This window comes from Mytilus edulis, chromosome 1 (genome assembly GCF_963676685.1).
Source record: "Mytilus edulis chromosome 1, xbMytEdul2.2, whole genome shotgun sequence".
Lineage (NCBI taxonomy): Eukaryota > Metazoa > Mollusca > Bivalvia > Mytilida > Mytilidae > Mytilus > Mytilus edulis.
Window position 1 is genome coordinate 47606124 of NC_092344.1, and position 27776 is coordinate 47633899.

The window sequence follows — 27776 nt, forward strand, 5'->3', positions numbered from 1 at the left end:
ATTTGGGGAGCCCAAAAGGGGCCCAAAACAAGCATTTTTCTAGTATCAGGATAATTACTTGTGTTACTTGTGTATAAATATTTCGATTGCTCTGCTATTGTACCACAATGTTTAATACCACAAGTAGAAGGTTGGGATTAATTTTAGGGGTTATGGGGCCAACAGTAAAGGAATTAAGGGCCCAAATTTTTTTTAAGGGATTCATATTTTTTTTCAAAATTTTTCAAATTTCACATTGACCGTATTGTGCAATAGATTTGTAAGATCTTTGACCACATTTATTTTGTGTCAGAACCCCATATCATGTCCAAAATTTGATCACAAATCAAATTCAGACAGTATCAAGCTTGAATATTGTGTCCAAATTTGCCCCAACCGTTCAGGGTTGGACCTCTGCAGTCGTATCAGGCTGCACTCAGCGAAGCATTTTATTGTAATTGTTAGAATGTGAAAATTCATTCAGAGTAGGAAATTGTTTGAATGTTTCTTTGCATGGTATAATTTTACATTGGTTTTTTCTTATGGGCTATGTGAGACATGCAATTACATGGCCTCCATCATTGTAAAAATTTTCAAATCATCTCCATTGAAATCACTTGACTTATTTTAACAAAATATGAACCAAATGATCCTAAGAGTTTCTAGAATACTTGTTACTACCCAACAATCAACATGGAGCCATTACTAAAAATAGAACATGAGTGTTAATTGCTAATAATTGTTGAATATCTTAAAATCAACATTAGATGGTGAAAATCTGACAGGGCAAAATCCTCAAATATATGTTCTTACAGCATCTACATAACCAAGTAAATTCATTACTTCTTGGATACATACTTTCTGAAAAATACTTGGTTTTCTTTTTAGCCAATGACTAGGTGACCGAGTGGTCTAAGTAGTTACTACTGTATTCACTTACCATCAATGAGGTTGTGAGTTCGAACCCCACTCGAGCAGGTGCACTTAACTCCAATCTTAATTGCCTAGGATTGTCAGTTTTCCTATCGAAGTTCAGTGGTTTTCTCCGGGCACTCTGGTTTTCCTCCATCAATAAAACCTGGCTGCCAAGAAATAGCCCAAAAGCAGTGCTTAAGGGCATACGATACAGTTACAGGGGAGGTAATGACGTTGCTAACGTAAAATGTTATTTTCGCAACGTCAAACTATGACATATCGGGAAAAGATGCATTTTTCGACTATTTTTTATCATTCAACTGATTTAATTTGAAAACGAGTGCATGGACCCCTATTTTTTAAAACGACATTTTGTTTCATTTTGCAGGGAGATTATGTGGACCAAATTTTATAAAACTGTAAATAGAGGAATTTTTTTAATTTTGATAAATATACAGCAAAAAAATACGATTTTTGCTTAATTCTTGACCATTTGATAAAAATGAGTTATTTCTGAATAAAAAATGCATAATTTTTTAGGATACTTATAAAATACAAAAATTACAAATTATCTAACAAAAAAAAATTTGTGTTTATCTTTTAAAACAAAAAAGTTATGGCTTTCTTTCGAAAGCGAAAATACGGCAACAAATCCGAATTTGGAGCAAATATACAAAATTTCGACCTCATTTAACTCAAAAAGTAGCACATGAAGGTATATTTTTTATTACATATTTGATTTAAGCAGGCAAAAACTAGCCTATATGATAATTTTCATCAAACTGTAAATACAGGATCAAAACTGTATCGTATGCCCTTAAAAGTGGTGTTAAAACACCAAAAATCAAATCAATTTGTGCCAATGTTTTTTTTTTAATAATTTTTTTTTTATATTGTTCAATATTAAACCCATTGTTTTACTTTTTCTTGTATTTCAGGTTTTGGCAGTTTTGGTACATGCTTAGAAGGTCCAATCATTGGCTATATCTCAGCCCAATATGGATGGTCGGGGATGTTCTATATGATGATTGGATTATCATTTGTAGGAACTGCATCAGTGTTTAAAGCAGCAGCAATTCATAAAAATAAAACTGGCAGAATTCCAGAAGCTGTACCTCTTAATATGGATGAGGTGTAATCAAAATATATATTAATAGTTTTAATGTGGATTTAAAATACTAGGTACAAATGAACTGGGAAATAATGTGATAGCGGTCTCATGTCGAATATTTCTTGCGGGTTTGTTATCATTGATCATCATTTCTACAAAACAAAATATATTTTTGTTCCATTGTCATTAATCTAATATATGAGTGTCTTGAATTCAGAATAGTATGTTATCAGTGAATAAATTATGGGTGTGATAGAAAATGCATGGTCTGATAATTTTAGGTTGCATTTTAGGAATGGTGTTTTGAGTCATGATTAGATAAAACAAAACTATATTTTCTGGACAATATTTACTCAATTAAGAAGTTTTATACCAAATAACAGTTTAACTTTGGCCTAAGCTCAATTCTTCTTTACACTGAAAGACAAATGATAATCATTGTTCACAACACTTTATTTTGTCAATCTAGAACTTGTATGTTTGCATGAAAATGATATGTCAGTCATGTCAAAATTGTATAAGGATTGTATTTATTTGTTAGTTTTCTGTTCACTTTGTTGGTTCACATGGCATATTGGGAAGCTATTTAAAGCTAAACCTCAAGGAGGGGGAATAGGACCTTTATCGGGACTCCGGGATCGTGTGTTTTTAAGCTTGGGATTGTTTGGGATTGACCCTTTAGGGATCCGGGAATTCTTTTTTCGAATTTCGGGACCTCTGGATTTCGTGTTTTTAAGCCCAGGATTTCGGGATCAGGACCCCTCCTACCCCCTCTCATCAAGAGCAGCAGAGATTTTTGTAGAATTGCTTTTGTTTAGGAGATTGACAGTAGTGAAGATAGAATAAAATATAAATTTCAATATCATTCTGTAGTCATGCATTTGACAATCATCATTTCATATTTTATTTCATATTTTTAATAGTTGGTCTTAGAATTCCTGCAATCTTTATACCTGGTGCTATCATGATAAGTGGTATGTCATCTATTACTGTTTTTACTTACCTGTGATAAAGATTTGGGTTGTGGGTTAATATCTTATTGTTTCTCCACAGTATTGAACTATGTTAAAAAATAATACATTTGTTTCCGCTAATCCGATCTACCCTAATTTTTAGTGCCTACCCATTACTCTTTTTATGCCATTTTGAAATAAGCACTGATAAATTCAGATTGATTCCCCATAAGTAACCAGTTAAAATAATAGGATATTGCCTTCCTACCTTCCCTATTTTTTTTCATATATTTTTTAGGGGAAAATGTATAATTTTTTCACTTTATTCTATGTCTTTTTTATTGCTTTAGGTTTTGTTTAATTCATTCAATGAATGGCTATTATCTATTTTGAATTTATTGAACCATAAAACTAATTTTTGACTCTTCACATTGAATAATCCGGGAAGCGGATTATGTAAAATGTGAAGAGTCAAAAATTAGTTATATGGTTCAATAAAATCAAAATAAATTATTTCCATTCATTATAAATAAAATTTCTATCAAAAATAAGGCTCAAAGGACTTTTTATATTATTTATATTAAAAATAACAACGTACACACATGTTGGCATATGAATACACAACGTCAGAGTGGGCGTGTCGCCATCAAAATTGACAACATTGAAAATAAAACTGATAATTTTGACCAATCAGAAGACAGAAAAAACACCAAATTTATTTATTTTAAGGTGAAAATACTGTCTTATATGTATTATATGTGGATTTGAAGCAATTTAATGGTTCAGTTAACAGGTTAAAATTTTCTTTGATTACAATTTGTTATTATGATTTATTGTTATTTATGAGTATCTTAATTTGCATTGATATTTAGAATACTGTTGATTCTTTATTTTTATCCTTGTTTTCAAAATTCCAATAGGGAACATACTTTTTATAATTGTATAAATAAACCAATTTATCAAGACGTTTCGGCCATTGGCCTTCTTCAGTTCTTTATTTTTCCTCTCAACTACATGGCTGACATTTTGTTTTCAATCATTGAAAAGATGTTATAGATAAATGTCCTTGGAAACATCATGACGTCATAATACTTTGACGTCACAATACTTTTGTATGAATGAAAGTTAAATTATATAAGCTTTGATCAATTAAAGTCATTCCTTTTTAACATTAATTCCAAATGGTCTAATTGTATTTAGTTTTTGCATCCATTGTGCCTCAATATATCTCCTGTAATTTGCAGATTTATCGTAAATTTGTTGCAGAACCTGAACTGTGATGTCCTCTTTACAATGATCTTCTTGGTTAAAATGTTCTGCTACAGCTGTATCTCTATCATGTCTGATATCTGCAAGATGCTCTTTTATTCTTTCGTTGAGTGATCTTTCTGTTTCCCCAATATAGACGTAGTAGTTACATTTTTCACAGTGAAGTCCATAAATAAGGTTCACTAGTTGACATCCATGAATGTTCTTTTTGAGGTTGAATGTTTTATCTCCGAGTATAATTTTTTCTTCATTTCTTTCAATATCGCAAACTTCACATTCTTCTTTACATGTTTTGTTGCTGCTGTAGTTGGTACATTTTTTGGTGATTTTATTTAGTTTTCCATGATCATCAATTTCATCAAATTAATTAAAATAAAAACCAGATATTTCAGAGTAATTCTCAGAGCATTTGAATATTTGATTATTGCAGGAAAAGATGTTTGTTTTGGTGTTAATGAAAACTATAGGGTTTGATAGGTTGAAAGCTTTACCCAAAGGGATTTTCAATATGAATGAATCGTTAAAATATAAGATGGAAACATCCTTCAATTTTTAAGCTGTGTAGGTAAATAGGCGAGTGATATGACAGCCAAATTTACATTTTTAATGCACCTACCTAACACACGGCTAAATTATATATCACTGGAAAGGTAAGAATGTGTACTTTCTAAATATCGCGGTCGTCAAAAGAAATTATGGTGCATTTTTTTTAAATCGAGGTCAAAGGTCATGGGTGCAATTTCAATTCACGAATACTTCCAGTAGAAAAATCGAGTCAAAACAAATGCAAAAACGAAATATTTTTTATAGGAATGCTGTATTACTGTTGGGAAAATATATTTCTATCATGGTGTTACTTAATTTAGGTTGATTTTAACGGTAACGCATGTTACGTAACGTTTTCTCTCGGAGTCTTTGAAAATCAACCATTGAGTCATACAAATGTATCTGTAGTCGCCCTTGCATTATCTAAATCTTATAATACCTCCATATCATTTGATTGCACGTATTTACAAACATATATCTGCAAATTTGATATGAATAATCAGAAACAATATATTTGAAGCAAGGGGAAAATATAACATATGACGTATTTTTAATTGTTCAGAAAAGTCCCATGATGAGCTGTACATTAATTTGAGGAAGCGTATGGTCTCCTGTTAGTTTGAAAGCCTGCCAACCGCTTCAAGATCAGACAACCATAGGGCAGATTTTTTTTTATTATTGTTATGCAATATGTTGAGTCTGGATCATTTCATTTACTAACTAACATTACTAAAATGAGTAGAGTGCTACTAGTATATTTATATCAACAAATTGACAATTTTAATATAAAACATCACAAGGAAAATATGATCACTCATTGTACGTCAGTCTGTTTGATTTTACTTTAGTCGGCCGCCGTGTATCTTGAGATATCTAATTAATCAAACAACACTTGACAAAGTAGTTTGTACTTTTTTTAAATTACGCTAGTGATGACGTTCGGCTACTTTGTCACTAAGTATTACTTTTTTATATATTGTTTCACGGCTACAAACGGAGGAGAAGGTTATCCTTATATTGAACCTTTTATTTGGCTTTCTTATGTTAAAATCCCGTTAGCGTATAAACTAAATGACCAAAACGTCGGACCAATGGGATGTTGGACCATTTAGGTGTCGGAATTTTGCGATATCGGAATATTATAGCTTCATTTTAACTTGTAATCTCATCATTCTTATCGGTCAACATATCCATACAAAGACAACTTCCTTGGCATGGGCATATATCAGTACAGCAGAGGTTTTACTCAAAGCGGACACAAGATCTACTATATACAGATTGAATTAATTTTTAGAAATGTACATGAGGGATTTGTCAAAGAGACACTAACCCGTTCAAAAAGCAGGCAACGACCGAAGACTACCAATGGGTCATCAATGCAGCAAGAAAATCCCAAACCCGGAGGCGTTCTTCCGCTGGCCCCTAAACAAAATTGTACTAGTTTGAAATGATAATGGACATCATACTAAGCTTCGAAATATACTCAAGAAATTAAAATAAAAAATCATACAAAACTAAGAAAGGCCAGATGCTCCTGACTTGGGACAGGCGCAAAATTGAGGTGGGTTTAACATTCTTTGGAAATCTCAACCCTCCCCCTATACCTAAACCAATGCGTAAACAGATCAAATCATGTAGAAAGTTGGATGACATCATACCGGACCGATGTTGCCTTTTAGCCAACCAAAGTCATACGGAGAACTTTTATTGTTTCTGTAGTTACATGTAGGTCGACATTGTCTTGGATAAAATTTTGACCCCCAGAAGAAAAATAATGCCATGTAGAATGTATGCCCCATTTTCAATTTTTCTAATCTCCTGATCAGTCAAACTTGTTAATAGTTATCAAAGGTGTGTCCATAAATACGGTGCATTTGTAATGATAAACCTAAATGAAAAAGATTTTAAAAAAATATTTATAGATTATATACATTCTACTAAAGCCATACATCTAAGAACTTTGTCAATAGGAATATCGTACGCTTTATTCACTGCCGCAGATGCGCCATCATCCAAAAGACAATACAGAAATGTTTTTAAAGCAGATGGCATAATTGCAATTGAATAATCCAGTGAATTTTTTTTTAGATAATGGATATTCATCTGATTGGATTACAACTTTACCCTAAATTTGCTTCCGTAAAATACTGATCAAGTAATTAAAGTTGTTAATCAGAATACTTCCTTTAATCGTCGAAATGTTAGTAAAAGCTGTTTTTGTTCAAAATTACATAGCTCTTTACTTTCTCATTTCAAATTTTGTAGCAAATATTTAGCGATGCAAGCTCGATGGTATAAAGATTTAATAATAAAATTATCATGAGTTATTTTGTAAATCAGATAATTGTAGGAGATATATGTAGTAACACCCAATACAGCTTGAGTTTGCTCCTTAGAGGATACCTTATGAAGTTGTGTAACTTGCTTATAGGCTTTATACATTTGCAAAATAAACAAACCGAGACAAATCAGAATGAGTTGTAAATCTACTGCCCTCGTTGATATATGAGAAGAGACTTGTCGGTAGAATTGGTACATGTAGTACAAAGTCTTTGTACAGACACACAGAAGATAGGTTGTGCTTACTTTTGAAATATTTATAGCAACTCTTATGATATTTGTATTTTCAAATGGGATGTTTTCATTTTTTCATATTCATCGACCAGTCTTCTGTAGGCTCTCTGTGAACTTCATCTTTTCGTTTTCCCACTGCGGCAATACAACTGTATCTTCATTTAAGTGTTTAACTACATAGGTTCTATGTAGTAAATACATGACAGACTATGCATCTCAATCAATGGATAGTTTTTGATTAGTTTTTACTTTTTATCATAGAAAGGGTTTCATCGTGAACTGGACTGTGAAAATTTGACACGACTCGGAAGATTTTCTACAATTTTCCGATACGATTCCTTATTTAGAAAGGGGTGAATTCTACAGAACTCAAAAACTATGTTTTACTTTGATTTGATCTAAAATTCGGACGATATTATATATATTTAAGCTATACTGAAGTTAAAGATAGAAATAGAACCGTTTAAATATGATTTATCGTACTCTAATAGCACTATTAAGTACACGGAAATCGACTAATATATTCAGTAAAAAAACGATAACGAAATGGATAAGGGATTCCGGAAACTTTAGTGATTTTACCTAACATCATAAAATAACAGAAATTTGTGATTTTAAGAAATGTTGAGATAAAATCTTGATCTTGAATGAAAAAACGATAACTGATGAGTAATTTGGTGTGTTCTAAAACGGATAGAGTGCAAAAGCATTTGATAAAATTTTAATTGTAGATCCGAAAAGGTCAGGATTATGAAAATTTTCGTACAAAATGTCAAATATTTAGAAGGAATGCAAAAGCATGCGGACTTACAGTTGTAAATATTGTTTTTCATTATTTTAAGAATCTAATTCACTTAATTATTCTATCTAAAAGAAGAGATACGACTAATTTCCTTTGCTTGAAAAACATGTCGTAATTTTATATTTTTCAACTAATTTCTGAAATAAACGTCAATTTTACAAAAACTGCACCGTACGATTTTGTGACGACCGGGCAAAAATCAAAGTTAAATCATTATTCTTTCATTTAAAAAAGAAATTAGCCGTGTGTTAGGTGGGTGCATTAAAGTCCTTAACTAGACGTCTTTTTCAAATATTACACTCGCCTAAAAAGCTTTTGTAATGGGAATATATTGGGTTTATTTTTTTCAGCTACATCTTGAAAAGATGTTTTGTATCTTTAATTTATTTACGTTAGCTTTAAGAGCCATTGTCTGATATTATCCATATTCAGAATATATTTGCTCAAAGACAAACCCAGTTTTCTTTTCAATAGCAAATTTTAATGATTTGTTTATATAAAATAATTCATACATGCTGTCTTTATGCAAGAGTAATTAATCAAACAAAAAGAGTTAGGAAGTTAACTTTTTATTATACATGTATATTAGCACCTGTATTTATTTTTTAAACTTTTATGTTAACCTTTATTTATTTGGATCAGAAATTAAAACTAAACGATTTTCTTCTTCGTCTGCCTCAGTGTAATAAGCGTTTTTAGCCCATGCACATAACTAGCTAAATAATATTTTATAGAGATATACTAGTTGGGTATTTTTATAAGAACATTTTCATTCCAGTATAAATTATAATATGTATAAATGATGTTAAAATGCTTGTTCTTGATTATGTAAGGGAACTCTAAATAAATAGCATTTCAGTTGTTATAAACCAATTTATTGCTATGCAAGTGTTTTTTGTTTTACAATTTTATATTTATTATCATTTTTTTAAATTTCTAATTGTGAAATATTCATAAGTGAATGATAGAAAAGTTATTACTATGATAGATGTGGGAGAAAAACAAAAATAAAATTGTACATGTAGAGGTATGAAATAAAAAATATGAAATACTTCATTGACCCTTGACTATTTTCTTATTATGTAAATTTGTAAATTCTAGGTTATCTTTCCTGACATAAGTGTTCCTTAGCAAGTTTTGGCATATTTTTTTGTTATTTTGGGTTTATTGCTGTCCAATCTTTACTACATATTAGTTTCATTGGCCTTGTTAACACTCTCATTGGTACAGTTCTTGCCAGATTTTAATAAAACTTAAATTTTTTATTAAATATTTTTAATATAAGTTAATATTAGCAATAGCTCAGACAAGTGTTTTAATCATGGTCGATTGCCTTTTTCTAAAAGAGTTATGCCCCTTGGAAAAATAAAAAATGTGCAACATGGGGAACATTTGAACTCTGTTCTTTCATTCATTTTTGGTTTCATGATGCTCATATTATTCCCCCACTCAAAGGTGTTGCAATCACTTGGTATGTCTGTTCAGTGAGTTGGTCCAACAAAATTTTCATCACACTTTTCTCAGAAACTACAATATAATCAGTACATGTATAACTCATCTGGTCAGCAACTCCACATTGACAAGTTGAAATCTTTGACCGCTAATAGGATCCATCAGATGCCTACAGTCGTTCCTGTTTACCAATAAATCAGAAAATTTTAATATGAGCAAAAGTAATAATTTTCATCGCCAATTTCTCCAATACTATTGAACAGAATGACTTCAGCTCAACAGTGATGATTTGTAACGTGTGAGCTTTTTGTATCTGTCAGACACTTTCTTCCTTTTTCAATGCTTTAAATTATATTTATGGATATGCTTAGCATGACAACACATGCATTCTTGTTGGTTTTGAAAATATGTACCTTAATATATAAGATTTGCATGCACCAATATGTGGATGCCAATAACCGATGGTCTTGGTAAGTATTGTTTATAGAATCGGAGAAACAGACCTGGACATTGATCAATGAACCCTGAAGGATAGGTCAAGGTCAAATAAACCCTCTACCCTGCAAGAAAGACTTGAACATTTTAAATTCATTTCAAACACCCAATATAGTTTAAGCAATACTATACTGAACCGCAAAAGAAACATCGCAGTAATTTATAGCAAAACTAACGAAAGAATAAATGCTATATTTTTTTATTGAATGGCCTTATAAATACCCTTGTAATTTAACAAATTCTCATCATTTCAGTTCATTCACTGTTCATTGATAAAAGTTTTTCACCACCATATCACAGTCAGTAGCGTGTGTGTCCGCCATTAGCGTTGAGTACGTGGACGATCGTTTGTACTCTTTGTTGCATTGTGGTGTTCATGTCAACGTTTGATGGTGTGTACATTGCAGTTAACTGCATTTGCAACGACCTGAGGTCGTTGTCCAGCATTCAAACGTCATATTGCCTGTTCTCATTGTAGTGGGTTAAGTTGTGACATCGGTACTGCATCAAACAGATTATGATGACACAAAAACTTCGAACCTCTTGAATACCCTATTAGAGGCACGGATTCAACGTGCATCTCATCATAAAATTTGACTGCGCCACACTCAGTGAAACCACTATTAGAACGCCTGAATTAATGAACGGAGATTTTGACATTATCGTAGCATCATTTGAAGGTTATTTACCTAAACCAAAATACATAAATATTTTTTTTCAATGCATTTGAAAATTTGGGTTTTCGAAAAATACGACGTTTTTTGCGGTTCAGTATGTGTAAGTAAAGTATCTTATTAACCAATGAACCATGAAAATTAGGTCATGGTGAGGTAAGATGGACCCTGCTAAATGGAGATGTAGACCTTGCAAGGACCTAACTCTATCTAGTTCTCAAATAATTCATGTCAGAAATTCACATGATAAAAATCTATCCGTAAATGAATCATGAAAAAGATGCAAGATCATACATGTAACAGATGAAAATTTCAGAACTTTTAAAAGACATCTGCATCACGTATCCAGGTCTTCCAACCTGGTTTATAGTTTATGCCCACTTTGGATTAGCATCCCTATGTCTTGCATTCTTTAACAGCTTTCATCACAGGCCAAACCAAAGGTTATAGTGACTAATAAACCATGAAATAAGGTCAATATTGGATAATATCTGCAGACATATATACATATATGAGAACTTTACACTAAATCCATTGGATGTTGGATGTGTACTGATTGATATTTTAGTCTAAGATGCAATTTTTTTAATTTGTTGTTATTGGCTTTGAACCAGCTTTCAGTAACTGTTAGTCCTCTCATATCTGTTCTTTGTGTCTTTTTGTTGTGGGGATGTATAAGTACCCATCCATGTCCACTGTATTTTTTAAGATGTATTTTTATTTGTATCCATCTGATGAATTAAGCCTTTTTCAACTTATTATTAAAAAAATAGTTTGTTCTATGTTGTACTGTTACATCACTGTCCCAGGTTAAACAAGGGTTGGCACCTATCCCAGATCAGGAGCCTGTAGTTCAGTGGTTGTCGTTTGTTGCTGTGTTACATATTTGTTTTTTGTTTATTTTTTTTTACATTAATTAGGACATTGGTTTTCATGTTTGAATTGTTTTACAATTCTTATTTTGTAGTCTTTTATAGCTGACTTTCTGGTATGGGCTATGCTCATTGTTGAAGGCCCTATAGTTGTTAATTACTGTGTCTCTTGTGGAGAGTTGTCTTATCATACATCTTCTTCTTTCTATTGAACCATATAAATAAATTGATGCGGCTGAAGGGTAGTAAATATAAAGAGAAAACTTTTTATTTTATAGGTTTATTCTGTTTGAAATAGATATATTCCTTTAAATGACAAAAGTGTGGAAAAAAAATGTGAAAAAAAACGCAGCCAAAGAAAAAAATACTCATGTGTTGAAGTCGATGATAAAGTGCAACACTTTGGAAAATTCTGACAACAATCTGTGGTTTCTTAATATCGGGATTTTTTAAATTGCAAATATACCTACTCTAACAATTTTCACAAAACACTGTATGTGCCAAGAAATTTACAACTTTTTATACAAAAAATAAAAATATGATGTAACTAGACACAAATATAACTTTAAAGTTGGTTATGATATAAAAATTTGGTTACATGCACAAAAATAAAGTTTTATACCTTAGAATATTATATATTAGTATTAAATATGGTAAATTATTTCTAAATATTTAAAATTTAACCTTGTTAGCACAAACCAATTTTATAAAAAGTTTCACAACCACAATTTTAAAGATGGCATTTTTATTCATAAAAATATATAATTGATGAAAAAATCCTTCTCATTCTTCAAAATTCTAAAATCTTACACTATCGGATGATTATGCAAAATATCAACACAAAATATGAAATGGCGATGATAAAAAAAAATACCTGCAACAGCAGTAATGCTTTACAAACTCAGCTAAACACAATAGGTTTGAGGTATATCAACAAAATGGGATTTACAAACTCTCAGCACCACCAACTGTGCAATTCAACACACAATTAGATATAAATAAAACTTTAGGGTAGGGATTAGGTTTTGAATCCACTAACCGTTTGAGATATAATGGTCGTCATTTTTGCAAGTTTCAAAAGATATCATTCGCACAATGCAAACATGACAAATAAAAAAATAAATGAAATTCTTTACCTCATAAACAAATATTTCAAACAATTCTAATGTGTTTAAGAATGAAGTTAATGCCCTATTTTGGAACAGCTGTTTTAATTAATATCATAACAAGAGTAGTATGGAAAATTAAAGGGATGAAATTTGTAATAAAATGCTTCTTAATAAAAATAGATTGATAAATGAGGGTTTTTTCCCACAAATTTATTTTTTGTTGTCTTTTATCATTTATATTTTTGGAATCGTTGTTATCTTTTTAATCAAATAAAGATAGATAATTGTGAATATATTAATAACATTTTATCACAAACAAAATAAAAAAAAACATAACAAATCTAAAAAAAAACATAAAATTAAAGAAGCAACAAGTCATGGAACAATGGTTTTTCAGTAAATTAAAAATAATGAAAAATGTCATGCTTATGAATTTAGTTGTCATTTCCAGCAAATAATAAATTCTGGCCCATGAAAGGCCAGATCGACAAATTAAGACCCTAAAATTCACAGGGTCTTTATTACCACCTCATAATCCTTTCATAGTAGCTATCAAAACTATCTGATTCTGTACTTCTTGCAGTCTCAGGGAAAGACGAAGTTTCAATTGAAAAGTCAAAGTCTTCAGATTTTTATATCAAAAGAAAAAGTCTGAATGTGCAATTTAGAGTCAAACCAAGCCACAAACAATTTTGGAAAGAATATATATATCAAGCTTTCTTTTTCTGGTTATTTCTTTTTCACTTCCACATGATATTTTCATAACATTACCAAGAAAAGTTCTATTTTTAAATCATTGTCATGACTCTTTCAAAGACCTCTAAATTCGTAAGCATGACATTCTAAAACAAAATAAAATAAAATGGTTTGGTCATTTTTTCTTAAAAACAAAAATCAGATAAAATTATATGACTAGTATAATATTTCTGTTTCAAACAGAATCGAAAAATTGTTATAATACGAAAATGATAGACCATTCTATCTAAGCCGAAAAAATATCGAAAGTTTATCTTACTACCATGACCCCTATAGCATTTACATACATACATGCTGAAACTAAAAACACAAAAATTACACAAAGAAATTTAAAGGCTTAGGTATTAAAAGTCAATGTTTGTTTCTGTTGAGTACATTTTGAACTAACACAAGATGAACATGCTTGATGAACATAGAGGCTACAAACATTTTTTTATAACAGAAATTATACTATAGATGAACTTACATAAAATGTTACGAAAACAAATACATGACAAAATTTTCACAAAATTCACACTCAATGCAAATTTGACTAATTCACACAAGATATTGTGTTTAATTTGAACACAGACAGACAGACAATTACAAAATGCTATACGAATCATAGCAGTAAAATGTACGTAGAAATGACGTGATAATACTGATATCTGAAATGGATATGTAACATTTCGTTAACAATTATAATTAGGTTAATTAACAATTATTTGCTCCTTAATTTCGTAGAAACTGACATGATGACAGCAACCTGAGCATAAAACACAAGTAGGAAGACTAAAAGAAATAGAATATACTTGACATTTGTATCAAGAGGTCTTCAAATATTGCAAATTGCATTATTAATCAATTAAAAAATTGCATTGCAAAGTTTAATTTAACAAAAATAAAATAATTTAATAAATCATTTGTCATTAAAGTTTTCTAAAAGGATAAGAACAAAATTAATAAGCAAACATTATCCTAAAAAGTTATGACAATCAAATTTAAACATGATTTTCTTTCTACATGTGATATACAGAGAGCTGTAAAAAAAATATGAAAAATCAACTTCAGTAAAACCTTCTTCAGAAGAAGAAATTTCATCTTTACTTTTTAGCATACCTCTGTTCTTTGGTTTTATAACCCGATTAAAATGAAGTTTCCCAACAAACCAAAGATTAAAAAAATACACAAATATAAATATCTTATATAAAATATATTCCATTTACACAATAATAAATATGGTTCAATTAAAAATCTCATTGCATATACTTAGGTACTACTAATAATAAATATGTCCAGCACAAAAAAATACAGAACAAGGTCACTTTAATAAATAATAAAATCCCAAAAAAATCCTGAAATTTTTGCATCCTTTTATTAAATCAAATCTTACATTATCTGCAATTTCAAGATTTTAAAGGTTATCAAAATTACATTTCATAATTTAAAGAAGTGTTGCCAGGTATATCAAGTTGCATGCATATTACAATCCTTAGCATTACTTTCTGAGACAAGTTTATTTCATAAATTACAGTACATGCAGATTTTTGTAATTTCTACCTGTCAAAAATGTTAACACTAATACATGTAGTTATTTGAAAACTTTGATTCTATGGATAAAAAAAACACATTGCAATAATTGAGGAAAATATAGTTACTTTATTCATATCATGATGATATTAAGTTTGCAGTGTTGTGTAATACCTGGAAAAATATTTTAAACTGTTAGTATCATCAGATCTATAAGAAAACTGTACAGGACATATAAAATTTTAATGAAATGGTACATTTTGTAGTGACCTTTTATAAGCACTTCACTTTCAATATGGCAGTAAGTTATACACATTTAAGTCAAAATCAAATTGGCAAAATCACGAAGCATACCACTAGAAATGACACATTCCTCACTGTCTCAGACTGAAGAAAATATCTGGAAACTAATAATTCAGTCACAAAACCCAACCAAAACTTATCTACGTCCACTGAAGCAATCACAAACTTAATCTAAATCCACACATGCTATCATAATCGTCATCTAAATCAACTAAAGCAATCACAAATTATTCTAAATCCGCAGAAGCAATTACTATTCAACAGTTCCCACTGCAGGAATCTCCAAAAATGCAACATATTTCAAAATATAAATAGGATGGCACCATCATCATGATCATATATATTTAGTTCCAAAATCAATCATCAGATTTTGTAATTACAAACTATTTTGTGAAAAAAGTGTTAGTTTTTTCTGTCTTGCATGTACATATGTTCATAAGATATTGCATATTTAGAACAATCCCTAAAACAAGGCAGATTTTGTGAAAGAACACAGATAATTATATACATAATCAATTGTAAGATATGAACATTAGAAGTCTTAAAGGTGGAAACCTGCATTTAATATTGTGTTACTAGTATAACAATCATCAAACATTACTATGTATCTGTTCTTTCACAAAACCATTTAAAACATGTCTTGACTATTGACAAAATATTGCATAAAATGAAGAACTCTTAAAATTCTTCATGAAATAGCTGAGTTGCTAGAACCTCCCCCGTTACAATAGTTTGACATCCCATTTCTGATGTTTTCTTCTGAGTATTTTCTGATTTTCCCTCCTTTCCAACTTCACCATTTACTGTACCATTATTTTCCTTAGTTGTGCTTTCATCCTCATCATCTCGGGGACTGTCTCCTAGTACTGAACGGTTCATGTAATAACGCTCTGCTACCATGGATAAACTTGGAGATTCTCCCTCATCACTTAAATCTAAATCATCAACATCTCTAAGACCTGCCAATTCAGCATGTTTGAAATTCCAGACTGGAACAATTCCTGCTCCACTTGGTGCTGCATCGCCAAAAGCATAATTGACACCTCCAACACTGACAGGGGTGCATGCAATAGTACTGTCATTCAGTTCGGGAATTATTTGTCGCATCTCTTCATCAATGTTTGTGAGGGGACTTGGAGGCTCTTTAAATGGTATACCATCCAATGGCAACTGTAATTGTGTAGCTACCTTTTCAATCAAGTCCTCGATGGATTCATGCTCTTTCCATACTTTTATTGCTCGCCATCTTGCACGACTGCCTTTAGGAGCAGGAATTGCATCAAAGCAGCACATTTCTCCAACGTGCAGCAATTTGTTCAAATCATCAATGTGTTTCCCAAATATTGACCGATCGATGAATACATGTTCATGACGGCCAAGATCAATGATACCCCAGAGTTTTGCTACATGATAAATACGGCCTTTCCTTCCAGTAACAGTTGGTTTTGGACTTGCTTGTGGTCTGCTGCCTGTGATGAAAACATTTAGACGAGCATTTTTAATTACAGAAACTGTCTCATCATCTGCTACAACAAATATATTTGCATGCGAGAGAAGAAATTTTTCTAAATCTTGTTTTGTCCATCCAATTGTATTTCTTAAACTTTCAGGAGCTTGACTAAAATGTCCAGTTAAACTGCATAATTTCATATCACCTTTCTTTTCTATTATGCCTTTAATAAACATGACAGCCTTGTACTGGTTAGCTGTCATTTCTGTTGGTCCCGATTTTGCACTACCTGGGGTAATTGCACTTTTTATGGCGGGTGATCTAGGTGACATCAGTGGGGACCTAGGTTCCAACATATCCAAAGATTTAGGCCTTTTCTTTAATTTAGGTGTACTCTGTAATAATAATTGATCTCTTTCTTGGTTAAAACGAGAGGTTAAGGCACTGTCTTCAAGAAATGGCTCGGCATTAGGATTCACAGCACTGTATGTTATATTGTCTTTTAGGCCAACCATGTCACCTTTAATTTCAAATATCAGTGGATGCCTAAGTATCCACTGTTTAAACTCATTCTGTGGGCCAACACATTCTCTGATATCTGGAGGAGCTTGTGATAAATGTCCAGCTAGACTTGCTGTGGCCATCCATTGTTCTCCTTTTTTGAGCATTTTGCTGCGAAAATACTGAACTGCTTCAGTTTCAGTAGATACTTCTTGGGGATTTGATGATGCAGGGCTGCTTTCTCGAAAATTAGACTTTCCAAGATCATTACTTCCGTCATTCAAACTAACCTGAAACACAATACCAAAGTTACAAGTCAATATTTAAACAAGGATACAAAATATATGCATTCTATTCCATTACGATTATTAAATTGGGAAGGTTTATAAAAGCATGCATGTCAACAGCAATTATACTATTAAACATGTTAAAGTTGATTTCCTGTTTTGCATATAACAATAAGTTTCTGTGTTTTCTTGAATACTTGGTGATTTGAATGATGTCATAAGCTATTTGTATTGGTTCAGTCCAGGTATGTATTGATCTCCATCAACATATTTAGTACAAGAAAGAATATCCAACTGCTCCATTTTTTTCTATTTTCCCTGTCATTATCATATACATGTTTTAAATACCAATGTTAACTTTTTTTCTTTTTTTCTTCTTTTGTACTTTTTGTTTCCTTATATTGTATAATTGTCTTTTAACAACAATACTACAGTTATTTTCATATTATAGTAAACACTAAAACAGGAATAGTTATCAATATTTTAATAGAAGCTAGACAAGTCATTTCAAAATTTAACTGAAAAGAAATAAACAGAATATTTATCCTTCCTTAAAAATCTATCCAATCGAGTAAAGGTAACAGCCTTTTACTAAATACCATATAGGCCAAAACTTACTAAATTTCCATTCACTGCAAATAAAGATGGATATTTTTGTAGGAATTTCTTTAAACCAGCTTCATTCCCACCTGCACATTGTCGCATGTCTGGTGTAAAGTTACGACTTCCAAAGCGCCCTGCTAACTGACTGATGGTATAGGGTGTTGCGCTATTCATCAATATCTCCAAGAAATACAACATGGCTTTGTGTCCTGCATCGTCAGCCATGGTGATCTACTTAGTATCGAAAGGCGAAAATGAAGCTAGAAAACTTCTCTGTTACCTACAATGGTATAAAAAAATTGATGAACATTAATAATTTGTTTTATTCATGCTGGTGTTCAGTTCTCATGTCAGTTGTTGATAGTCTTCCATGTTTTTTGTGTCCTTAAGCTAAGGTAATTAGGTGTCTATGGCAGATTATCATTTATCAAGTCTGTTTAATTTATTTTACAACTTTTCTAGACTGTTGAGATATGATTTAGATTTTCAACATATATAACACACATATATATTATATACAACCTTGGCTTTTGTTGAAGACAGTTTAACCCAGTAAACCCACATGGTTGAAATCTATTTTTTTTATTATTCTTTGAATTGTGTCTTCATGCATTCATGTGCACGAACTCATTGTTCCTTGACTTAACTGTACATCCATAAATACACTAATAATTACTATAGAGACAAGGTATATAAAAAAGCATGATAAGTGCAGGATACCATGTGATAACCAGGTGCTCCGCAGGGCGCAGCTTTATACGACCGCAGAGGTCGAACCCTGAACAGTTGGGGCAAGTATGGACAAAACATTCAAGCGTGATACAGCTCTGAATTTAGATTGTGATAAAATTTTTGACATTACATGGTTTTTTTTTACACAAAAAAATTGTCAAGATTTTACAAATCAATTAAAGATTTCTTCTTCAAACTTTTTAAATCTACAATTAAATAGTTGACACAGCATAGGTTTCTGACACAGAATGAATGTGGTCTAATGAACTTAAAAGTGTTTTTTTTTGCCTTTGAGCAATTCACTATGATGTTGAATATTAATCCTCTCAAAAAAATGTTTGAAGAAATTTTCTTTTAATTTATGAAATCTGAAATGAGAAAAATTTAAACCCCCCCCCCCCTTTTTTCACATCCCCGTTTCCCTTTTTCCAAAACTGATATCAATTCAAATTTCTAATGGAGTTTGCAACAATAACTACTCTTTTAAATACATCATAAAATATTAAAATGTAAAATAAAGTGCTTGTTATCACTGAATGGTAAAGATTGGTTGGTAGTAAAAGTGAATATACATTGTTTATTGTATAAAACAATAAAAAAAACTTCATCAGCAACATTTTATATTGGCAAATTTCCAATGAAGTTATTTACATAAAGTTATTGGCAAATAAAAATAGAAAATGACATCATAGTCATGTCTGGCAAATGTCCAACATACATTATCTAAAAACATTTTAGATAAGATAAGGAAAAAAAGCTTCATCAGCAACATTTTATATTGGCAAATTTCCAATGAAGTTATTTACATAAAGTTATTGGCAAATAAAAATAGAAAATGACATCATAGTCATGTCTGGCAAATTTCCAACATATATTATCAACTACTATTCTATACAAAGAAAGATAACTCCAATTGAAAATTAATTGCTATTGCACAATATTGTGCAATTAGATATTTCTTGCTATTGTGCAATACTGTGCAATTGAAAATTTCTTGCTATTGCACAATACTTGATTTGGACCAACTTGAAAACTGGGCCAATAATCAAAAATCAAAGTACATATTTAGATAAAGCATATCAAATAAGCCCAAGAATTTAATTTTTGTTAAAATCAAACTTAATTTAATTTTGGACCCTTTGGACCTTAATGTAGACCAATTTGAAAACTGGACCAAAAATTAAGAATCTACATACACAGTTAGTTTTGGCATATCAAAGAACCCATTTATTCAATTTTTGATGAAATCAAACAAAGTTTAATTTTGGACCCCCATTTGGACCAACTTGAAAACTAGGCCAATAATTAAAAATCTAAGTACATTTTTAAATTCAGCATATCAAAGAACCCCAAGGATTCAATTTTTGTTAAAATCAAACTAAGTTTAATTTTGAACCCTTTGGACCTTAATGTAGACCAATTTGAAAACGGGACCAAAAATTAAGAATCTACATACATAGTTAGACTGGACATATCAAAGAACCCCAATTATTCAATTTTTGATGAAATCACACAAAGTTCAATTTTGGACCCTTTGGGCCCCTTATTCCTAAACTGTTAGGACCAAAACTCCCAAAATCAAACCCAACCTTCCTTTTATGGTCATAAACCTTGTGTTTAAATTTCATAGATTTCTATTTACTTATACTAAAGTTATGGTGCAAAAACCAAAAATAATGCTTATTTGGGCCCCTTTTTGGCCCCTAATTCATAAACTGTTGTGACCTCAACTCCAAAAATCAATCCCAACCTTCCTTTTGTGATCATAAACCTTGTGTTAAAATTTCATTGATTTCTATTTACTTATACTAAAGTTATTGTCCGAAAACCAAGAATAATGCTTATTTGGGCCCTTTTTTGGCCCTTAATTCCTAAACTGTTGGAACCAAAACTCCCAAAATCAATCCCAACCTTCCTTTTGTGGTCATAAACCTTGTGTCAAAATTTCATTGATTTCTATTCACTTAAACTAAAATTATAGTGTGCAAACCAAGAAAATGCTTATTTGGGCCCTTTTTGGCCCCTAATTCCTAAAATGTTGGGACCAAAACTCCCAAAATCAATCCCAACCTTCCTTTTGTGGTCATAAACCTTGTGTTAAAATGTCATTGATTTCTATTCACTTTTACTAAAGTTATAGTGCGAAAACTAAAAGTATTTGGACGACGACGACGATGACGACGACGCCAATGTGATAGCAATATACGACCAAAAAATTAAAATTTTTGCGGTCGTATAAAAACTTTCTCAGAAAAATAATGCATTCAAATAGTTAAACTATGATTTTTTTGGGATTTTTTTTCTAACAGCACATGTACAGATTATGCATGTTTAAATGAACTAATTTGTAAAATTATTCAGTTTCAATAAAGGTTCAAATATATATATACAAGTTACAAGCTGTGTTTAACATTGAGAAAAGTAATTATGATAATGAGCTGTAATCAATATAAAGAAATGTAAATTTATATTATTATAATTTATTTACATTGTTGTTTATCAATTTCTGAATAAATAAAAATAACAAACCAGATGCAAGGGTAATCAGAATCTCAGCATGGAAAAAACTATTTGAGCTGATAATTAACTGATTAATTACTTCATGAAAATATTGACTTAATGATGGAATAAACCATTGTTGTAAATCTAACGTCGTTTACTTATGACGTTATCTTGTACTTCAGTCATGGATACAATTCATACAGTTTAGATGTTTTTCTTATTCTACACAGAGTTTTAGTAAAACCACTTTAAGATAATAAGCATACGTAATATATACAAAACAAGAGGCTCTCAAGAGCCTGAATCGCTCACCTGAATTTTTTTGGTTTAATCTCTCATCAATGATTATTTTGGCTTTTCAATTTATTTAAATGTTCTTTGAATCGTCCTATTTTCTTCAAAAGCAAAAAAAAATCATTTTCTCCTATGTTCTATTTTAGCCATAGGAGCTATGTTTCTTGACATACAAGGAAATGAAATATAAAATTTATACTAGATACTCTGAAACTCTGAAACTCATTTAGCCTAAGTTTGGCTGAAATTGATACAGCAGTTTCATAAGAGAAGATTTTTTAAAGTAAGTCAACATGATGAACAAATTGTGAAAAAAAGTCTTTAAAGGGCAATAACTCCTAAAGAGGTCAATTGACAATTTTGGTCAAATTGACTTATTTGTAGATCTTACTTTGCTGATCATATTTGCTGTTTACAGTTTATCTTTATCTATAATAATATTCAAGATAATGACCAAAAACTGCAAAATTTCCTTAAAATTACCAATTAAGTGGCAGCAACCCAACAATTGGATGTTTGATTCATCTGAAAATTTCAGGGCTGATAGATATTGACCTAATGAACATTTTTACTCCATGTCAGATTTGCTCTTAATGCTTTCGTTTTTGAGATATAAGCCAAAAACTGCATTTGACCCCTATGTTCTATTTTAAGTAACGGCGGCCATGTTTTTTGACAGATCAAAAATCAAAGCACACACTTTGTGCAGGATAATCTAAGGAACAACCATGCTAAGTTTTAACCAAATCCATTCAGTAGTTTCAGAGAAGAAGATTTTTTAAAGTTAGCAAATATGATGAACAAATTGTGAAAAATTGTCATTAAAGGACAATAACCCCTTAAGGGGTCAATTGACAATTTTGGTCATATTAACTTATTTGTAGATCTTACTTTGCTGATCTTTTTTGCTGTTTACAGTTTATCTTTATCTATAATAATATTCAAGATAATGACCAAAAACTGCAAAATTTCCTTAAAATTACCAATTAAGTGGCAGCAACCCAACAATGGTTTGTTTGATTCATCTGAAAATTTCAGGGCTGATAGATCTTGACCTAATGAACATTTTTACCCATGTCAGATTTGCTCTAAATGCTTTCGTTTTTGAGATATAAGCCAAAAACTGCATTTGACCCCTATGTTCTATTTTAAGTAACGGCGGCCATGTTTTTTGACGGATCAAAAATCGAAGCGCACATTTTGTGCAGGATATACTAAGGAACAATCATATTAAGTTTCATTCAAATCCATTCAGTAGTTTCAGAGGAGAAGATGTTTGAAAAATTGTTAACGACGACGACGACGACGACGACGACGACGACGTCGACGACGACGACGGACGCCAAGTGATGAGAAAAGCTCACATGGCCTTTTAGGCCAGGTGAGCTAAAAAGGAATTAAATTTTTACAAAATTTCCTTCTAGATGCTAGCTTTTGATCATACATGTCACAAACAAGCTTTGGTCATGTTGGTCCAAGTTTGGTACAAATCCAGGATAGTTGAAGAAAGTTATTAAAATTTTTATATCTGTAATCACACAGTCAATGTAATGTTCATCACTGGCAGAAAAACTAAATCCATTTTTAAGAGAAAAACAAAAATGTTTGGATACTATCTTAAATATAATCATAAACAAGCTGGTTTGATGGAAGTCCAGGATATTTTAAGAAATACGAAAACAGAATGTAGGATTGATATGTCTCCCTTGTGGGTCAAAAGTCACAGGCTTGTCAACAAATGCAAATGTAACTGCATATCTAGGGTGCACAAGTTGGGTAGAAAATAGAAAGAGGTCGAACTGTGAGTGTGATTTTGGGGGTATGGCTCCTGATTCCAAATTAAACTACAAGAGGCATCCAAATGGTATCAGGTCCGTTGCTGATAGTCTTCAATATTTTTTTACAATACACGTTCGCACCTCTCATGTTCGCTCCCCAGGTCGATCCCAACCTACATGATCATGCCAAATTTGTATTCAATTTCCTGTTGAATTATTAGATATCTTTTTATATGTACAACAATGTACATGTATACCAAATAAATTATATTTCATATAATGGTCAGAATATTGATCTTTTTCTATTGAATTAAAAAAAAAAATTATGAAAAATAAATGTAAATCGCTTTTATTAACCTACTCTATCACATCTTTATTCCTGAACAAAATTATAGCATGAACATCGTTTTTTCCCAAAGTTCTCCTTTTATTTCAGATGGGTTTTTTTTTTTGCAGGAAAATACGATTTTGCTTGGCCTGTTTTGTCTGCCACGAGATTCAGTGTTCTCTCCAGGATTTTTGGATAGCGCTGTGGTAAGCACGTGATTTTCGACAATTCTCTATAACATTGTCGCGGCACACGGTTGGTTTGTAATTGATTTGTTATGTGCTTTTCTTATATTATGCTATTGATGTTTTCTCTTGTAATGATGTCCTCATCATGCTCATGGAAGTTACGTATACCCCTTTGTTTTCTTATGTTATTTACTTATTGTATGGATATAGACAGGATAGAAGAAAAGTCTTTTTTTGTCCATTGTAAATTCATATAATCCTCATATTATCTGTGTATAAAACCCAAGGAGAAGTCTTTTTCTTTAGTTACAGAAAACCATCAACATTTTGAAGATTACATTCTGGCACATGCCTGATTGAGGTTGCTTTTTAAAATTAATTTCAATTTTTCTCTATTTTTTTATAAACTTTACAATTTTTATTGGACTTTTAATTTTTACATTTTTTATTTTATTTTATTTTCATATTTAGATAAAAACACTAGGTACATTTAGTTTAACTTTTAAGTGAGAAAAAGTTTTAAGGACTTGGAGTACTACATGTAAATGTACGTCTGTAGAAGTGTTGTTTGAAATTTCAGGTGGTAATTTATTTCAGTCTTTTCCATGATGGGTCTACCTTCTGAGTCTATACCAGACTGCCTATGTGAAGATTTCTTATCACTAACAGGTGATGTTGCAAAACATGTAGGACCAACAATAAAGTCATTCATTGTCAGCTTCTGTATTTGGTTTTGTAACCCACTGTAGCAGTGTACTGTTAACCTTACGACGTTTGACAGGAATTGACATTTTTTAACATAATGATTTGTAATTTTTCTGACCTTAAAGTTATATAATATTCAAATGGCTTCATCCAAGCTGGACATCGAGAAAGTGAATTTCTCAAGTTTGGGGTTTGTTTTTCTAATCATATATCCTCTCAATTGTTTTTAAATGGTAAAATTCATTACTGTAGAATTGCTGCCTTACCAATAATTAGTTTGAAAAGGTTATAATTAATACTTCAAAGATTTGCTCATTTTCGAGGTTCGTTTGGATAGTAAGACCAGCAAATTGTAATTATATATAACAAACCCCTGTGTTTGATCGTTTTTAAAATCATTGTTTGTTCTCAAAAATCGTTCAACAAAAGTTTGAGTGTAGTCAGCAAATGCAGTCAATTTATTTCATCTCATTTTATTCATATATGCCTCTGTATATTCTATCAATTAAAACAATAGATGTCAATGTTTAAATCTTTGCTTATTTTCATCTGTAAAAGTCGCAATTTTGTAAAATTTATTAGACTGGTCCTGCGGACATACTTAATACAACGGAAATAATTCATTCAGAAATAGTAAACCAGACAATCCAGGGATCTCCATGGATGAAAATTGAACGATGGAGGAACTTTCACCATTACAAACCGTGTCTACGCTGTACAGTGTACATGTAGCGCGATCGAAAGTATTTTATCCATACAAGGAATAGTAACATGCTAATTCATTTCTTATTTAAATTATATTTATTTGAATTTTCATTATAGAATAAGAAGTATCAATATTTTCATTTATTGCCGTTTTTAACCATTCAAATGCCAAGTCTTCATGGTCCCTCCTTAGTCGAGAATGATTAAAAGCTGTCATGAAGGTCCCCATGTAGATTTCTTGTATTGTTGGTAATTGTTATGGGGGTTAAAAATCATATGATGTGGAGCTTATTTTTCATCGACACTGTCAAATTCAGAACCCATTACCGGTTTTGGCTGATTTGCAGCAACAACAAAACGATTCGTACGGGTTATGTAAACGGTTAAAGAGATTTGTAAAGCAAATGTTGACAAATGAAAAGGTTTTTAATTACTTTATCTGGCAAATTGATGCTGTGCAACATGCATCTTTCGAGTCTGAATAGAAACCGGAAACGCAGATGTATCAATTTGATTGTAATATACGAAATGAATTCGGAATTACGATACGATATTTCTTACAGGAAATATTTACGTTTTTACTTTTAAACTTTTAAAGTAATTCTAAATTATCGTTACAGCAGTACTCGAGTTATTTGCGATGAAATAATATTCACTGTTTTGCGTCTTCTTTTGTACTTCTTAAAAAAGGGGGATGCTGATTGCGTAAGTCAAAATAAAGCATGTGTTCGACATGTTAAACTGTTTTCTTTTGTAACTGGATTATTAATTTATTTATTTAATCTCAATTATCATAATCATTTGCTGAAACTTAGTTGATTAATTCGACAAATGGATCGTCTATCCTCAGATAGTATTCTCCTGTCTGGTTTGTTGATCTACAGGCTGTACAAGCTCAGGTACAAGTGATTAGTGATCTTAATCTGGATATCCCTCAGGCGTTAGAACTGTATTGGATTATAACATAAAAAGCCTAAGGGTTATCCAATTATATGCATTTGATTATAATTGATTAAAAAAAATGGCGTCGGGCTACAGAAAACGATGAAGTTTTGAACGATGGCGGAAGACAATTTAACGATGGCAAAGACAATTTAACGATGGCGCGAGTCATTTGACGATGGCGCAAGACATTTGGACGATGGCGGGGCGCCATCGTTAAACAGGCCATGGAGATCCCTGCAATCATGTGATCGGAAGTGTAAATAAGCAGGAAATTTGAAAAATGACGAAAATTTAGCGACGCTTGCGATGGATAGCGCTGCGGTCAGTGCAATAGAACAGCGGGAAATTGTAATAGCGCTGAAAATCACTAATACCAATATAATGTCAATAACGCCAAACGGTGCAACTGTGTAAAGGGGGAACAGACTTCAAGTGCAAACTTGTAAGGTCTGAAAGTGAAATGGAGCGAACAAGAATGGTTGCAGACATGTTAGAGGGCGAAAGGACCAATGCCATCCAAATTTAAAAAAAAGTGGAGAAAACACTGCCTAATAAAAAGTAATTAGTGCAGTCAAGCTAAGAGTTCCAACTATTTTACTAATTGGACTGCCTTATGAAGATCTAAATTCTAAATCTTCATTATGATCTCTTCTTACAAATCCAGTTTTTCATTAACACTAATGATAATTATTGCCTGTCAGATCACTAACGTGACGAAGAGCTGTCTGCAAAACGGGGAAAGGCCTCAAAGGGTGTGTCGATAATTGCCTATTTTTGGACAACTAGCATCATAAACATAAAGTGCTTCATTTCGAAACCTGATCCTGATATTATTTAAGTGTATCTAGGTGAGATTAATCGTTAGTTACCTTCAGATGTTAAATATTTGACGTGAAGTTTTCTTCGAAAGTGACCATCTTGGAAAGTTCTTGTGTTTATAAAATTACAGATTTTCGTTTATGAAACGAAGTTAAATCTGGAACCTTCAGAGGACTTGAGATAGATATTTGAAATGTGTCTACTGTATCCATTTATTTAAAGTTCACAACTGCAAAAGCACAGCCTCAGTATTATGTTTTTTTTAAATATCTGTTCTTCTTTAAGTAAATCCTTTTCTTAAACATAATGACTGTCTAAATAAGTTTTTGCATAATTATATACAAATCCTTTGTCCAATTTACCCAAAAAAATAACAGAGGATGACCCAAAACAAATTCTGTGTGAAATTAGAAAAATGTCCTACTAAAGTTGACAAAATTGTGTTAATACTATTACCTGCAACTTTCGTGTATTTTGTTTAGAAATTATATAGCGGCTTCGTCTAGCCTAGCTAGCTGTCCTCTGGCTCAGCGATTATCATGATCAGTACTCAGTTTTGTTAACTTTCTGTTGCCTCTGAACTCAGACCTTGTATAAATTAAAATGCAATTGTAATTACC

General features: G+C 31.5%; 2 protein-coding genes across 2 annotated transcripts in view; one reads left to right on the forward strand and one right to left on the reverse strand.

The window, feature by feature from the left end:
* The window catches only part of LOC139484313 (uncharacterized), a 458860-nt gene that overhangs the window by 40126 nt on the left and 390958 nt on the right, over positions 1–27776 (forward strand). The window contains exon 14 of the mRNA XM_071268053.1: positions 1833–2483. Within this exon, the coding sequence (XP_071124154.1) occupies positions 1833–2032 (200 nt within the window). The 3' untranslated portion in view covers positions 2033–2483. The remainder of the gene's footprint in view (positions 1–1832; positions 2484–27776) is intronic.
* Positions 11907–27326, reverse strand: LOC139484219 (uncharacterized). Its single transcript, XM_071267954.1, has 3 exons — positions 27207–27326; positions 18176–18440; positions 11907–17560 (listed from the first exon to the last, which is right to left on the reverse strand). Exons 2-3 carry the CDS (start codon positions 18383–18385, stop codon positions 15998–16000), a joined length of 1773 nt encoding a protein of 590 aa, XP_071124055.1. The 5' UTR covers positions 18386–18440; positions 27207–27326; the 3' UTR covers positions 11907–15997.